The sequence below is a fragment of the Parasteatoda tepidariorum genome, chromosome 7 (assembly GCF_982258835.1).
Source record: "Parasteatoda tepidariorum strain Cologne lab strain chromosome 7, Ptep-v5.0, whole genome shotgun sequence".
Taxonomy (NCBI): Eukaryota; Metazoa; Arthropoda; class Arachnida; order Araneae; family Theridiidae; genus Parasteatoda; species Parasteatoda tepidariorum.
In genome coordinates this window covers 45952220-45967268 of record NC_141761.1, presented here as the reverse complement: position 1 = coordinate 45967268, position 15049 = coordinate 45952220, and the positions used below count along the sequence as shown (strand labels likewise).

Sequence of the window (15049 nt, the reverse complement as noted above, 5' to 3'; positions counted from 1 at the left end):
GAAGATTTTATTTGCTAGTATGAATTAATAATAGACTTTTACCTTATTAGCAAATACCTTTAAAAAAAATATTACAAGTTACAGTTCAAGAATTGTTGTAGTCACTATTCTCTGTAGATATGTCTTACACTAAAACAATTGTCAACCTCTGTTAACATCAACATTTGTACTCTAATATAGTGCTTTCTTTTTAACTTAAAGTGATAGTTATTATAATTGATTCAAGTTCTGATACATTTTTCGATGCCTTAAAATATTTTCTGTATGGACGGAATCAGAGAAGTAGTAGTAATTTTTAATATGTAATGTACTAATTTTACATAAGTATCTAGTCATTATTTGATATTTCGAGCTTGCCCGCATTTGTTTTTTTCCCGTATTTATTATTTATAATGAATGGCCTATTGAGAAAGATCAATAGAGGTTCTACTGTAGGGCTAAAATATACGGATCAATTTTCAACAGTGTTTTAAAATAAATGATTTATTAAGCAGATATAGATTGAATAAACATGTTTAAAAATATCTAACTATTGACATATAATACGTCTTAAAATTAAAATTCCTAACAAGATAACAATAACCCACATAAGCGTGGAAGACCAATTGTTAGACATAGGCCTTGTTACATTTGTCTGAACAGTTACTGCACTGTTTTCAAGTTCTGATACATTTTGTCTATGCCTTAAAATATTTTCTGCTGGTAAACTAATGGACGGAACAGCAGAAGTAGTAGCAACATCGACAGAAACATTGTTATTTTCAGTTGGATCAGGATTTTTGGTTGACAGAGCTGGTTTGGTAAATAATTCATTCACAGATTCATTTGAAGGCAAGGTTTCAAACTTTGCTGAGTTAGAACATTCTTTTGTAAGAGGCGATTTTTCATCCTAAAATCAAATCATTTCAATTAGTTTCATGACAACTTTGCTCTTTAACTTTAGATAAATAATTGCAAAAACAGTTTCAAATTTAAAAGGAAAAAGAAACATACTATTAAAAATGAGTTTTATTCCCTAAATATTAAGTATTTGTTTAAAAACAATTCCATGGAAATCCTTTTCCTTCCCTTTTAGCAAGAAAAATATTTCCAAATAAAAGTAATTTTTAGTTTTAAATGTCTGCATAGTTTGAAATAAATAGGAAATAACAAATTCTTAAGAAATAACAAATTATAGAATCACACTAGTAGTAATCAACCAATCTGCACCAAGTAAAAAAAAGGAAAGTTCAGAAAAGTTAAATACATACAAATTATAAAATATCCTTTAACAACATTGATTATAAATTGCAGACTGAGCTAATTAGAAAAAAAGAGGATAATTGTAGAATAATTATGGGACAGACTCCAATACCAGACATTACAGATAGCTAGTGTTCACCTAGCGGTTTGATTTTAAGGATTATAAATTTTTCTGCTCTTTTATTGCATTTTTAATAAAAAATAATAAATTTGGCATGGAATATATCTTACACACATTAAGATTTAGGAGAAGACAGCTACAAAACACTTCTTTCCAATTAATGCTAAAAAATTGACAAGAAATGTAAAAAATTGCACAAAATTCAGATTATATTTTTCTTGTGTTTTAAATATGAAATTATTTGAATTTTGAAACATATCAACTAATTGTTCATAACAGTTTTGCGTATTTAAATTACTATTTTAATCTTAATATCCATTTATTTTAACATATAATACTTATCCACATTATTCCAAACATATAATACTCAACATAGCATTTAATTGATATATGAAGGTTATTATTTTTATTCTATATAATAATAAAATAAGGAAAAAAAAGCATTTTTTTAAAAAAATAAATTAAAACTAAAAATAGTAATTACCCTTTTAATTACAGTCTTTGTGCTTAAAAAACCGTACTTTCAGACATTAGAAAATGTATAAAAATAATCAGCTTTTAACTGTGTAGTAAAACAATTTTTCAACACAGATTTAAGCAAAATTAGATAAATAATATGACAGTAATTTTAAATTAACTTTACATGTATAATTTCTATTATATTTACTTTTACTGTAGGTTCTTCATTTTCTAGCAATTTATGATTTTCTGTTGTATCACAACTTTTCTCTGCTAAATGCTTCTTAATGCTACCACACTGAGGACATTTCCAATTCTGTGATCTGAAAAGTTAGAACCTTTATAAGTTTAAGACATTATAAATAAATTTTAATTGACATGCTCAAAGAAATTTTCACAAGCATGCTGTAATAGTAATAAAAGCTTACGTTTAAGAAAAATAAGTAGATTCAAGATGTACCTAGATGTATGATTTGGAATTGTAGAACCCTCCTTGATCAAAGGAATAGAGCTCTATATAGTGTAAGCAGTTTATAACCAAAATAAAGGGATCAAGATAATTCACTCATTAAATCAGAGTACTCACTACACCAGGTTCAGTCAAAATTAACAAAAATAAAAAAATCATAATGTACAAAAAATGCTTAAAAATGACTATTTTCTTCACAAATTTTTAGGTACACGATTATGGCGAACATCTGATAATTTGTTTTCTTTCTTTTGTGTGTGTGATCGAATCTTGATGATTTTCCAATGTAAAATACATATTTTACAAAATACATTATTTTGAAGAACAATTGATTCTAGAAAAGTCAGGAAACAAGTTTTTAGCAACTTCATGTTGGATGTGAATGGTGGAGGTTTAATTGTTTCTTCCCCATCACTGCCTGCATTTACAAACATTAAGACAATTTCTGTATTTTGCAAACATATCGTCAGTGACATATGTACACAACATACATATGAATAACAGTAGGCATGAAATCTATTCAGTGGTTTGCATAGCAATATTTAATGTTCGTTAATGCAATTGATTTATATGATTCAGAGCAAGATAAATGAGGCTCCCTTTCTTGATAATATACATACAATTTCTGTTCAAATTGAACTAGAGGAGTGGTTTTTAACACAAAGAAAAGTTGCAAAAAATTATTCTTTCAAGCAGTTTAAGGAAATGTTTTAATAGGCTCCAAATGACTGGGTTTAATAGAAATTTATTTAATATTAAATCAACCAATTATTCGAAATTTCCTCATTAAATCTAGAGCCTCGTTAATTATTCAAGGTTCGCAAGTTTAACTGAATTAATTTAACGTAAGTTTTTTTTTATATTCCTTCAGTAGTTTTTCATTCGTTTGAATGAGAAGTTCATTTGTTTGAATGAGAATAAAAAGACATTTAATGATTATATAGAAAATTGCATACATTAGAATATATAGAAGATGAGTATATAATGAACATCTATGAATATTTACAATAAAAGAAATATTTTATAAAAAACAGCAAATAGATAAAGGAGAAATTATGAGAAATAGAAAAACTAAAAGAATACTGTCTATTTAAAGATAGTATTCAATTAAGTGAATGATTCTGTAAAAAAAGATAAATGATTATTTTTAATGTGATACTATGGTTTTTTTAAGGTGATGATATGAATAGCTAAAAAAGGTATATTAATGGAATACCTTAAAATGGTGGTGTACCTTAAAATTTTTAGAAGGAAATAAAAAAAAACTTAAAATACAGATTGGAAGAAGGTTAAAACACAGTAGAAGTGGATTATAATCATACTTTACCACATGCATAAAAAAATCATAAAATACGTAGAAACTACTAAGGGAGCTTGCAATGGTTCACAGAACTATTTACAAAATTGTCCTCATGGTGCCAATTTTTAAAAAGTCAGATAGAATCACAAAATATGGCTTGATATTTTTTCAAAAATATAAAGGCATATATTTGGTAAAGTATACATATCCCAAATAACATTTTAAAATGAAAATGATAAACTAACAAAAGAACAATTTGCTCTATTTAAGTACAAAAGTAACTTACCAAACTTTATCAAGTATTTAAAAATACAAGTATTTAATTTTTTAGTATTCAAGAGTAGTAAAATATATTAATTTTAATTTCAAAATAGTTTGAGATAATAATAAAACAGCAGCATTTAAAGTCATCATAACCAGCATCATTTTTTAATATTCCACCAAATGGATATTTAATTAAAATTTGGAATTAAGTTCAATACTTTTAATAAAATAATTTACAAGTAGGATATCAATAATTTAGGAACAAAAATGAGGTTAATATGCTACTTTGCATTTTTGTAAAAAAAAGTAATTTAGTGGGTGATCTCTTAATTTTCTAATTAAAAATTCATAATTACAGCATAGTTGATTGGGATCAATAATTTATATTCCCTGAATTTACCACCATAAAAACTAGATAGTGTATAATTATTAATTGAGTCTCTTATTCATAAAAATTTAAACAATGATTCCCATGGAAAAGGCTAGATGCCTGAACTATATATATAATTAGTCGACAGTCCTTGAGTTTAAACTATCAATTTTTTACTATTAATTGAAATTTAAAAAAAAAATGGATCAAGAATAAAAATTTCCAATTCCTCAAATAAATTATTTTAAAATCTACAACTATGGGTAGGAAGCGGAACATTCTGAACTCACACAAAAATCAGGTTTATCGGTTCAAAAAGGTAAAAATCGCGACAAATAAGAACAAAATATTTTTATCATAAAAATCAGGTCAACTACACTACTACTACTAATGTAGGCTAATGTCAGTAAAATTCATTTCTAGACTTTAAACATGCTCTTGGTACCTAAATAAAACAAAACAACTAAGATATATTTTATTAGGTAGCAATGGTATGGTGGTATTGTTTTGATAAAGGAATGAACTTAGAATTAGATCCATAAAAGTGCAGGTAATCAAAAAGTTGCAACAACTACTATGGGGATAAAAAAAAAAGAAACTTATAGAATGGTTTTCATGCACCAGAGAAGTTTAAATCACAAAAAATTTGTTTTGGCTTTATATAAGATATATAAATCAGATGTTGGAGCCAGAGAAACAATTTAAAAAAACTAACAGAGAATCTGTATCGGTTGGTTTATGATATTCCAACCAAACAAGGTGGAAACACATTTAATTATTTTTAAAAAATTTCACTTACTTTTTTCAAAAATATTTCATTTGAAACAAATAAAACTATAATAAAATAAACCAACCAATTTCAAGCCTCTATGTCCTTGTCAGAGATAACATAACTAAATACATATTTTTTAAAAAAATGAAATAACTAAAAAGAAAAAAATGCACAAATGATAAAAAAAGTATAATATTTAAAGATAGAAAACAGTTGTGTACAGGATAAAATTTTCTGTCTATAAGGTTAAATATAATATCTCGGAATATATACATGAACATAAGGTTGTGCCATATGTTTAAAGGAAAGGAACTTAAGAGAAAATGTTTTTAATTAATTATTCTGACAGCTTTGGAAAATAATGATTAGTTATGCTCCAAATATTTTACATAAATTAATAGATTCCTCCTCAATTTTCAGTACAGTACAGAACCCGTTATCCGGAAATCAGAAAACCGGAAAACCAAAAAACCGGAACGAAATTCGATAAATTTTCCCCCCATTAAAAAAGTTTTTTTTTTTCCTCATATGATTTTAGGATTTCTCTTTCTTTTTTGAAAGATGTTTACCTTACCATCATTTTGGAAATAATCATTAGTGTATTACTTCATTTTTTCTTCTTTTTAAGATTATTTCCAAATATATATATATATTTTTAGTTGGGTTTAACAATAAAAAAACGGCTTTTTGTAGCGATTCAGAAAACCGGAAAAATCAGTTATCCGGAATAGCAATGGTCCCGATCATTCCGGTTAATCGGTTCCCTACTGTACTTTTTCAAAAAATAAATATATAAAAAAATAACCAAACATTTTATTTTAATTTACTACACATTATTTTTCCTTAAACAATGACATTTTTTTAATGATATTTGATCCTAGTACTCCCTGAGACACAAATAAAAGAAATCAATTAAAAATAAAAATAGATACATTTAAAATCTCAATTAATGTAAAAACAATACCAATTTCACAAGCAACTCATTTATCATAAAAATCATTTTGGACTACCATATATTTAAATGCAATATAGTATAAGATTTTAAAAGCATACTTCAGGGCTAATTCTTTTCTTTCTTCTGGAGTATAATCAAGAGAGCCAATAGCACCATTCCCGTGAGTAGGTAGAAAGCCAATAATAGCCAACAATGCAGTCCTTACTGAAATTGAAAGTGAAAAAGCATTATACTAGAAAATTTTAAAAAAGAAATATACATACTCAAGATTTAAAACAATAATTCATAGGTGAAATTCAAAATGGTTTGAAAGTATTTACCTAGTGATTAACTTTATGGTAATAAAAAATAATTCTGCATTACTAACAATTATTTCAAAAAAAAAAGAGACCAATGTGTCTCGTGACCAACAGCAGAATTGTAGTACTGTTGTCAGAATTGCATACACGTAACTGCTACTTCTGAAGCACACTGGTACACATTGGTCTGAAGCTGGGTGGATTTTAAGTTGCCACAGGGGATCAAACCACAGTACTTCGCAATGACAGTTTAGTGTCTTAACAGTATGCTAGTATGGTGCCAACCACATAAATATTCTGAATTTGATTATGACAGCATATTCTAAAGAAATAAAAATTGCAAATAAATGAACTTTTCAAAAGTTTAAAATGGATTTTAAAAAATTTCAAAATCCTAAATCATTAAAATAATCAAGCACAGCCTGACCTACAATTGAAAACATCATTTCTATCTACAAAATATTTTTTCTTCCAATTATAACATAAAATTTGTTGATACCAAGTACAATAGTTATACTTTTAGATTTATTTATAAACTAAAATATAGTGGTAATATGGCAACTAATGCAGTTTACTAAAATATTAATCTAAATGAGTAATCCAATTGGAAAACTTCACAAGTGCCTTTATTTTGCAGACAAGTTAGTACTTATTGATCTAAAACTTGGCAGATAAACTGCCCATTGAGGATAGAACCTCAATCCTACACATTGACAGTTCAATGTCATTAACCACTGATCCATCGTGACTAGTCAATTTCATGAAAAGCATCCACGAAGACTATTTTTTAAATTTTAGCACAATAAAATTATTTTTGGTCTTAAGTTGAAGATAGAAGTTGGGATTTCATAAAAATAATAAGAAAAAAAATTATATCGACGTAATTATATCTTTACATTTAATTATGACACTTTTTTTGGTAACCTTAGATAGTAAATAATAAATTTGGGTCATGTCTGTCACAAAAATCTTGAACTTCTTTCATTTTAGCAAAATTAATTTACGTTAAATAATTTTAAGATATATTTCTTTTTCTGGAATAAAAAAAGAATTATTATAAAAAGTGAAAAACAAATTTTGAAATTGACTGAAAAAATAAGGTTTAAAATTTGTCATGTCTGACCCATGGGGATCTAAAGTGTTGTCTAATATATATATATATATATTTTTGCTATTTATAACAAGAAATCTTACTGCATATAGTTAACTACTTAATTTAAGCATTGAACCCTGTTTCATGATCCAAGCAAATTTTTCAAGTCGAGCAGAGTATTAACAAAAGTGAAGAACAAACAAGTGGATATTTCAAGATTATAAGAGGTGCATATTAAAATTTTGAAAACATTAATAATGTAAAGAATTTTATCTGAAGAAAATCATTGAAAACATAATTCTGAATGTTATTCAGAACATATAACAAAAGAAAGAAAACATTTAAAAAAGTAATACTACAACACTGAAAGTGCCAGAACCCAATTTAGTACTAAGAGTTTGTTTACTTTTAATTATCAATGGCTAAAATAGTAGTTGAAAGGCAAGAAAAGAGAAGCAGTGGGTTAGAGGAAAGTGGTTAGAATAAAAAGTACAAAGAAAAAGATTAAATGAAGGAAACCTTAATGCACGAAAAATTTGATTACATAAAATACAAAACAGAAAAGTGTTTGTTTAGTGAAAGACAAAACAAATCATGAAAAATACCCTCTAAACCAATAAGAGCAAAAATAGTACAACATGCACCCAAATTAGTTCTAGCTTCTAACAAAAGAATCTTTTGCAATTGCATTCATGAAATGACAAAGAAAGCAAATAAGCAGGAAGTTTTTTACAAATGATTGTATAACAAGTCAGTCTCCAAGTTCTAATTGTAAGATATTAAATTTTTTTATTATATAAAGCTGGAAAAACAAAGATACAAAATAAAGACATCTCCTTTGTATCTAAAAAGTATTTAAGATATGTCCTGGGATCAATATATTATTTGAGTCTAAGGAAAAAACCCAGAATGATCAAATTTAGGTCAGGATAATACAAAATAATGAGATAAATATAGAGAATAGGTTATTCAATTCCAAGAAGGAGATAGTTCAATGCTGATACTTACTAAAATAAAGCATTTCATGGACAGATAACTAAAACAGAAAATGAACAATCAATTCTTCAGTGTCAATTGACATAAAAGAAGCTTCCAGATTTAAAAACTCATAGCCAGATAATCAGTACGAAATGTGTAGAGCCTTAATGTTAATAAATTTCTGAGAACATTGAAAACTTTAACTACTCCTTTTATAATTCGTTTATAAAATATACTGTTTGCAATTTTTTTCGACTTAATAAAAATTAAATATTTTCATTTACAGTAAAATAATAGCTAAATACAGTACAAAACTATACATGTCTCATGTCTGTTACAATTCCTTGTCTTTCATGCAGGAAATTTTTCTTTGGAAAAGCTATTTTTTAAAATTTTTTTTTTATTATATGTCTTAAAATTTAGTCTTTTTTTTAACTAAAATTTCTGACTCATAATTCAACTAAATTAAAAATATAACTGAAATTTTTGACTCGATTGGTCGTATTGCTCAGTCACTCTAAATCTATGTCCATTTTTGTCATTCACAGGATATTTTTATTTTATTAATTAAAACTCTTTATGCCTAAAGTAAATATTTTGCAAAATTTTTAATTGAAAAGTGTATAAGTTTTTCCAAAGTAAAATTGGAGAAGATATCTTTGTAATCAGTAAATAAAATTAGATAAAAAAGTAGTCCGATGTCACATCAGTCACTCGTGCAATAGACCGGCTCTAGTTCTTGTAGTAAGAAAAGAAAAGAAAATGAATGGATAAGAAATAAAATTTTGGTTTGTATAAAGGAAAATTTTAAGTCACAGTTAGTTTAAGATATAGAAGTAATGTTAAGCACTAACTTAAGATGAATGCTGACTTATTAAACTAATTTATAAAAAAAACTTAAAAGAACCTACTTTTAAGACTAATTAATTAATAACTATAAATAGAATCTTACCTTTCAAATACAAATTAATATTGATAACTTCAAAAAGTCAAATATTAGTCATTAAAAAAATTTAATTTGAATCAGCAATTACAATTTAAAAATCAATGTTTTTCTTTTCAACTGAAAGTATATAGAGTTGGAAAGATAAATTTTATAGTTAAAATTTATATAATTTATTTCATCTTAGAAAATTAAAATAAAATAGATTGCAATTGAAAGATATTAGTTATTTTTCATATTAGTTTATAAAATTCTATATTGCCAAAAAACATTCATGAATTAAATGTCATTAAAATAGTAATAAAAAATCAGTGGTAAAGAAAATAACTATACCTAAAATTTTTAAACAATGAGACAGATCTTTAGACATTTAATTAATGCATACAAATCTAAATAGATAAAATTGAATTAATGTTGCTATTATAATACCAGACACACAATTATTTAAAAATATAAGATACTGAGTCTCAGAAAATTTAGAAATTTTAACATGCCTAATAAAAAATTGTTTTAGAAACATAAAGGTGTATCGATTATCAAAAAAATTACAACATTATTTTTATATAAATACTGTTAAATTAAGTATGTTATAATCTGTATTAAGTATTATTAACAAAAAATATAAAGTGTGAATAAGTATTAATGGAATAAATGCAGAGCATTATTATTAACAATGTAATAATTTGCCCCCTTCCTTTTAGCTAAAAAAAAATACAAATATTAAGTTCAAGAGAATTTTAAACAAACTTTATATAAAAAAATTGTGCTTTAATAACCTGAAATTTCATTAAATATTTGAAACAGGTGTTAAGCAAGAAATCTAAAAATAATGTCAATTTTTGGTTCTTTTAGCTTTCACTTTATAGTTTCAACTTTTATATTTAATTAACTACAGCTATAAATGACAAATTTATATTCCAAATGTTTTTTTTTTAAAAATAAAAATATATATGACTAGAGAAATGCAAATAAAACTAGCTTTGCTTTATTATTTCTTATTTATAAAATTAAATTTAGTAACATTCATAACAAATGTTTTCAACTATCCAATATCTTGATGATTTTGATCAAAATTTGAGAATGCCCTAAGGTACCTCACGGTATTTCTTAAAAAAATATTTACATGCCTGGTCTGAAACAAGGGTCACAAAATTTTTTTTTATATACCCTGGGTAAACAATGTAATTTTTGAGTCATAATTGCACATTATTTTTAACCCCTGTTTTTTTGAAAATAATTAAAATAAACTCACTTGACCATGATGGCTGCCATGACTCAGGATGATAACCAGAGATACTGAGACAAATTTTTTTGTTAGTTTCAAACCGCCCATTAGGCTAGGAATGAAAAAAAAAATAATAATTAAGCAAACATTTCATAGAACTTGTGTGCAAAATATATATATATATATATAATTACATATATATAAATAAATACACACATAAATAAATTAATAATCATTTTACTCTAAATGATTTTTGTCCCAATAATAACTTGTGATAAACTGAAATACAATCTTAATGCTTTGAGACATGTATTTAAGTAAAAGTTAATTAGTGCAGCTAATTAAGTTATTATATTAGTTATGAAATGAAACTTGCTTTAAATACTCAAATCTTTTTCTCATGTATTTAGATTGTTCATTATTTAGTATTGGTCGGGATGTACAATTTAGAAAAGCTCAGGATTAACTGATAAGTATATTTTACAAAGGCTCTCAAAACATGTAACAATCTAATCATAAGGTGAAAAGTCATTAAAAGTGTGTAATTTTCTTAATTAATCCATACGTCAAATATTATCTTGACCATGTCTAGAATGAAAGATTTTTTGTTATGTGTCAAGTTAAACTCTGTGGATAAATATCATTGGTAAAGAGAACCTATTCTTTCACAGTCATAATATGTAAATAATATATTTGATCAGCTGAAATATTCTTTACGCTCCCAAAACTTATTTAAAAATACACAGATATGACACACTTCAAAAATAATAAGTTAATGTTTACACTTAATATTGTTAAGATAATCAGGAGTTGAAGGTATCTGCATTGTATCAAATCAAATCAAAATTCTTTTTTGTTTTATAATAATAATAAAAAGTTCTATTCAGCACACTGAAATAATAATTAGAGGTTATCGGGCAAACAGGGTATCTGTTACATATTAGATTTTCCAACACATGACTTTCCATGACTAATTCCATGAATTTTTCATGATTTAACAAAGTTTATGTTTTCTCCAACAAAAGTACAACAATAAATTTAAAATAGCATTATAAAAACATTAATTGAAATGATAGGTATAACCAAAACTGTTATACTCTGCATCTTCATATTTATAGATTTTATATTTAAAAAACAGAGTAATGAAAGAGTTGAAGCAATAAAATAGCTAAAAAAAATACAAAAGTAAATAATTTCTTTTTCTTTTTTTCAGCGGAATTATATTCTAAAGATACTTTACTTATTCATCAGAAAGAAAAGAAATACTCCAGATTTTTCTGTTATCATTTCCGAATGAAATTTTTTTTTTGCCTGTGACTGGCTTGCTTCAGCTAGAATTTTAAATTGATAAAATAGAAAAAAATAACAATAAAAATTCTGAAGCCACAGAAGTTTATAAGATAATTGATAGAAATGATGTTTTTTCTTTCATGTTTGAAAGAACATCATAATTTGTAAAGAGCAGGATAAAAACATTTTATATTTAAATAAAATATGACAGAGTGGGGATTTTGTTACAAATTCAGATATTCAGAACATCATGAAAATTGGGGGAGGGGGTAAATTCCATTTTAGAAATTAGAATTTTCGGCAACCTAAATCCATGACTTTCCATGATTTTTTAAAAAAAAATTGTTAAAATCATGACATTTCATGACAAATTTTTTTCAATACCGAAATTCTTGACTTTCCAGGTGCGCGGATACCCTCGATATAACAAGATATATCAGGAGGAAAAATAATTTAGTCATGGTTTTATATACACATATATTTGCAGAAAAAAAAATATTCATGTAACATATTGAGTTCTAGGATAGATATTATTGATTAATAAAAAACTCATTCAAAAGGATAAGAAAAATAAAAAGACAATACTTACAGTTAACAATATTATACTAGGAGGTTTCATGGGATAATCAGGAGGTAAGGTAATACGGCCATGATATATTCCTCCTTCAAATTCTGTATTTGGTGGACCACTGAGAGTGAAATGCCATTCAAAAAGATTATCCTGAAAAGAAAAAAAACAACATAGTTTAAAAAGTGAAACAAACACTTTACTGAACCTTAGAAAACTAATAAAATTTGTTTTTAAAAAATCACATTAAACTTCATTTTAACTTCAATATTGAATAAAACACTTAAATATTTTTTTTTTTATATATATATATACATTCAGGTCATAGATTAAAATTTTTCTGAATGTTTTAATCATTTAACTTAGTTTTTTTAATCATTTAATTTAGTTATAATAAATGAATTTTTGTGACTAGTTGCATCTAAATAATATTACATAAATTCTAAAAAAAAAAAAAAAAAAAAAAAAATTAATACAAAACTTTAATGTAACATATGATTGAAGAGTATTTTAGTGTTTTCAGAAAATGGCATTAATTACCCTTAGAATGATTGACCCTTTTTTAAATTTTTTTTTTTTAAAAGGAACATAAAAGACATTTTAATAAAATTTATGTTAATCATATTAATTCATACACATTTAAAAAAGTTATCAGAAATAAGATTGACTTTTGATAACAGAAAATATACACAAATCCCTAATGAATTAAAGAAAAAAAATTTTTAATATATGAAATTGAAAGCTTAAAACAAAACAGAATATATTAAAGTAGCAAAGAAAATTTACTTGGTCCATGTTACATTTTTATGAAAGCTTAAAATTGAGCTCAGAATCATTTATAACCATCAAATGTACAAAAATTACCTCAAAATTACCAAATTGTACAAAAATTACCTCAAGTGGTTGTGCGTGATATTCAGAGGTTGGATACCTGAGTTCCTCAGCTTCTCGCATTAACCTTTTAACAGCTGCAAAGAATGAAAATTTTCAGAAAATCATTTTTAACAAGAGCATTCCTTGAGATAAAAAATTATCATAGATCATAAAATTATAGATTTCCATAGACATAAGGATTAATTATTCTAAAAGTACAACAAACATATAACAAAACATTTAAACAATAAATGAATGAAACTAGATGACAACCTATGTTGTTGTTTTTGTATTTAATTTTTACAGCAAGTCAAAATGATACTGTGGATAGCTATATCACTGAACTTTAGAGTGTTGGCGGATGTTGATAATTACATATGAGATAGAAATAACATTGTGAGTAACCTTAGAGCTTACCCTTATATCTGAATTTCAATAACCAGTATAATGGAAGTTTCCTTTGTCAAGTTTTAAACCACAGATGGTGAAACTTGATAATTGACAACTGCATAATGGACAGAAATAGTATTTTGAGTAGTCATAATAACACACATGCTTGAACCCCCAGGACAAGGCAAAATAAGAGTTGTATTTATTATATTTTAAACAACATTGAACTGTAGACCATTGATGGATTTTGACAACTATGTCATAAACAAAAACTACATTATGAATAATATTTGTACCACCAATGTTTATATTTCCAGGACAAGGCATAATATGAGTTATTTTTATTAAGTTGGAATTGAATATTTACTAATTTAGATAATCAATACTTTATTAAGACCATATATACCTACATTTTTAGTTTTTTTACCAGCAAAAACCATCTTTGAAAAGCAATAACAAATAATTATCAAAAATTCCTTTATTGCTCTTAATTGGTATAGATGTGATACAAGTCGGAAATAAATAATAGAAAAAAAACCCAACAAAACTGTTTGACAAAGAGGCACACTGTTAGTTGTAGTCAAATACAAGTATTACTAATTTTCAAAGAAAGTCTTTTAGTGAAATAATCTATTAGTGAAAATGAGCATGTCTCCAGAACAATTCTTTGATGCAGCACCTATCTTAAAAAATAAAATTAGAAAGTAATACGTAAAGATAAAATAGGTTAAGTACGTTTTTCTTCTAAATTTTTTTTTTAAGTTAATGTAAAGAAAGCTTAAATACTTTATTTATGCTTAAATATCTTAATAGATAGTTAGAAGTGCGAAAAATTAATCAGTAAATAAATTGAATGCTTTTCATTTTACAGGGAAACCTTTTACTCACCAGGATTTCTTAAATTATATTGACTCATCTTAGAAAGATTTAATCGGAAGTTACAAAAAGATCACTAATTGGCATGAGTAAAACTGAAGGGAACAATGGACTCAATTGAATAAAAAAATAACAAAGTTATATATCTTGTATAATAATTTAGAAACAGAAAAAAACTAATAAAATAGGTTGTAACAGGTGGATTTTGAAAGTAAAAAATTTTTGAATTAATTTTCGAACTGGTCTGCTTTGTTTTTGTTTCTATATAAATTTGCTTTCAAGCCTTAATATTGCCAACACCATAATTTATATATTTTTAAACATAATTTATAAAATTTTTAATATTTACTCGCATAAATGAAATAATCAACTAGAATGTAAAGTCGATTGTTGATATGATTTTAGCTATTGATTTATTTATATCATTACGAAAAATAAAATTTCCCTAATCGCACTGTCTTGGCTGACCGCCCTCTTATAACCCTAAACTTTGGCGATCAGCTGAAATGGGTGATTGCCAAACGAAATCTATCGCCAACTGCTTGGATGCCCGCTTTTTGAA

The 15049-nt window shown here is 25.7% G+C and overlaps 1 protein-coding gene across 3 annotated transcripts; it reads right to left on the bottom strand.

Annotated features, from left to right (window-relative positions):
- Positions 1-464: 464 nt before the first annotated feature.
- Positions 465-14976, bottom strand: LOC107454592 (ubiquitin-conjugating enzyme E2 J1-like). Of its 3 annotated transcripts, none has more exons than XM_087167786.1 (7): positions 14837-14976; positions 13243-13316; positions 12370-12501; positions 10518-10602; positions 6051-6156; positions 2031-2145; positions 465-889 (listed from the first exon to the last, which is right to left on the bottom strand). In XM_087167786.1, the coding sequence occupies exons 2-7, from the start codon at positions 13300-13302 to the stop codon at positions 530-532; spliced, it is 858 nt and encodes a 285-aa protein (XP_087023912.1). In that variant the 5' UTR covers positions 13303-13316; positions 14837-14976; the 3' UTR covers positions 465-529. The 3 variants fall into 3 exon arrangements, with proteins under 3 accessions (XP_087023912.1, XP_087023911.1, XP_071039607.2); XM_087167785.1 differs by lacking the exon at positions 14837-14976 and adding an exon at positions 14500-14783; XM_071183506.2 differs by lacking the exon at positions 14837-14976 and adding an exon at positions 14022-14046.
- Positions 14977-15049: the final 73 nt, after the last annotated feature.

Excerpts from the sequence above, each read along its gene's own strand:
- LOC107454592 (XM_087167785.1), bottom strand. The coding sequence starts at position 14,527 with ATGAGTCAATATAATTTAAGAAATCCTG. Across the intron at positions 12,502-13,242 it reads ATCACGCACAACCACTTGAG|GATAATCTTTTTGAATGGCA; the intron begins GTAATTTTTGTA and ends TTTTCTTTTCAG. Across the intron at positions 2,146-6,050 it reads AGAAAAGAATTAGCCCTGAA|ATCACAGAATTGGAAATGTC; the intron begins GTATGCTTTTAA and ends CTAACTTTTCAG.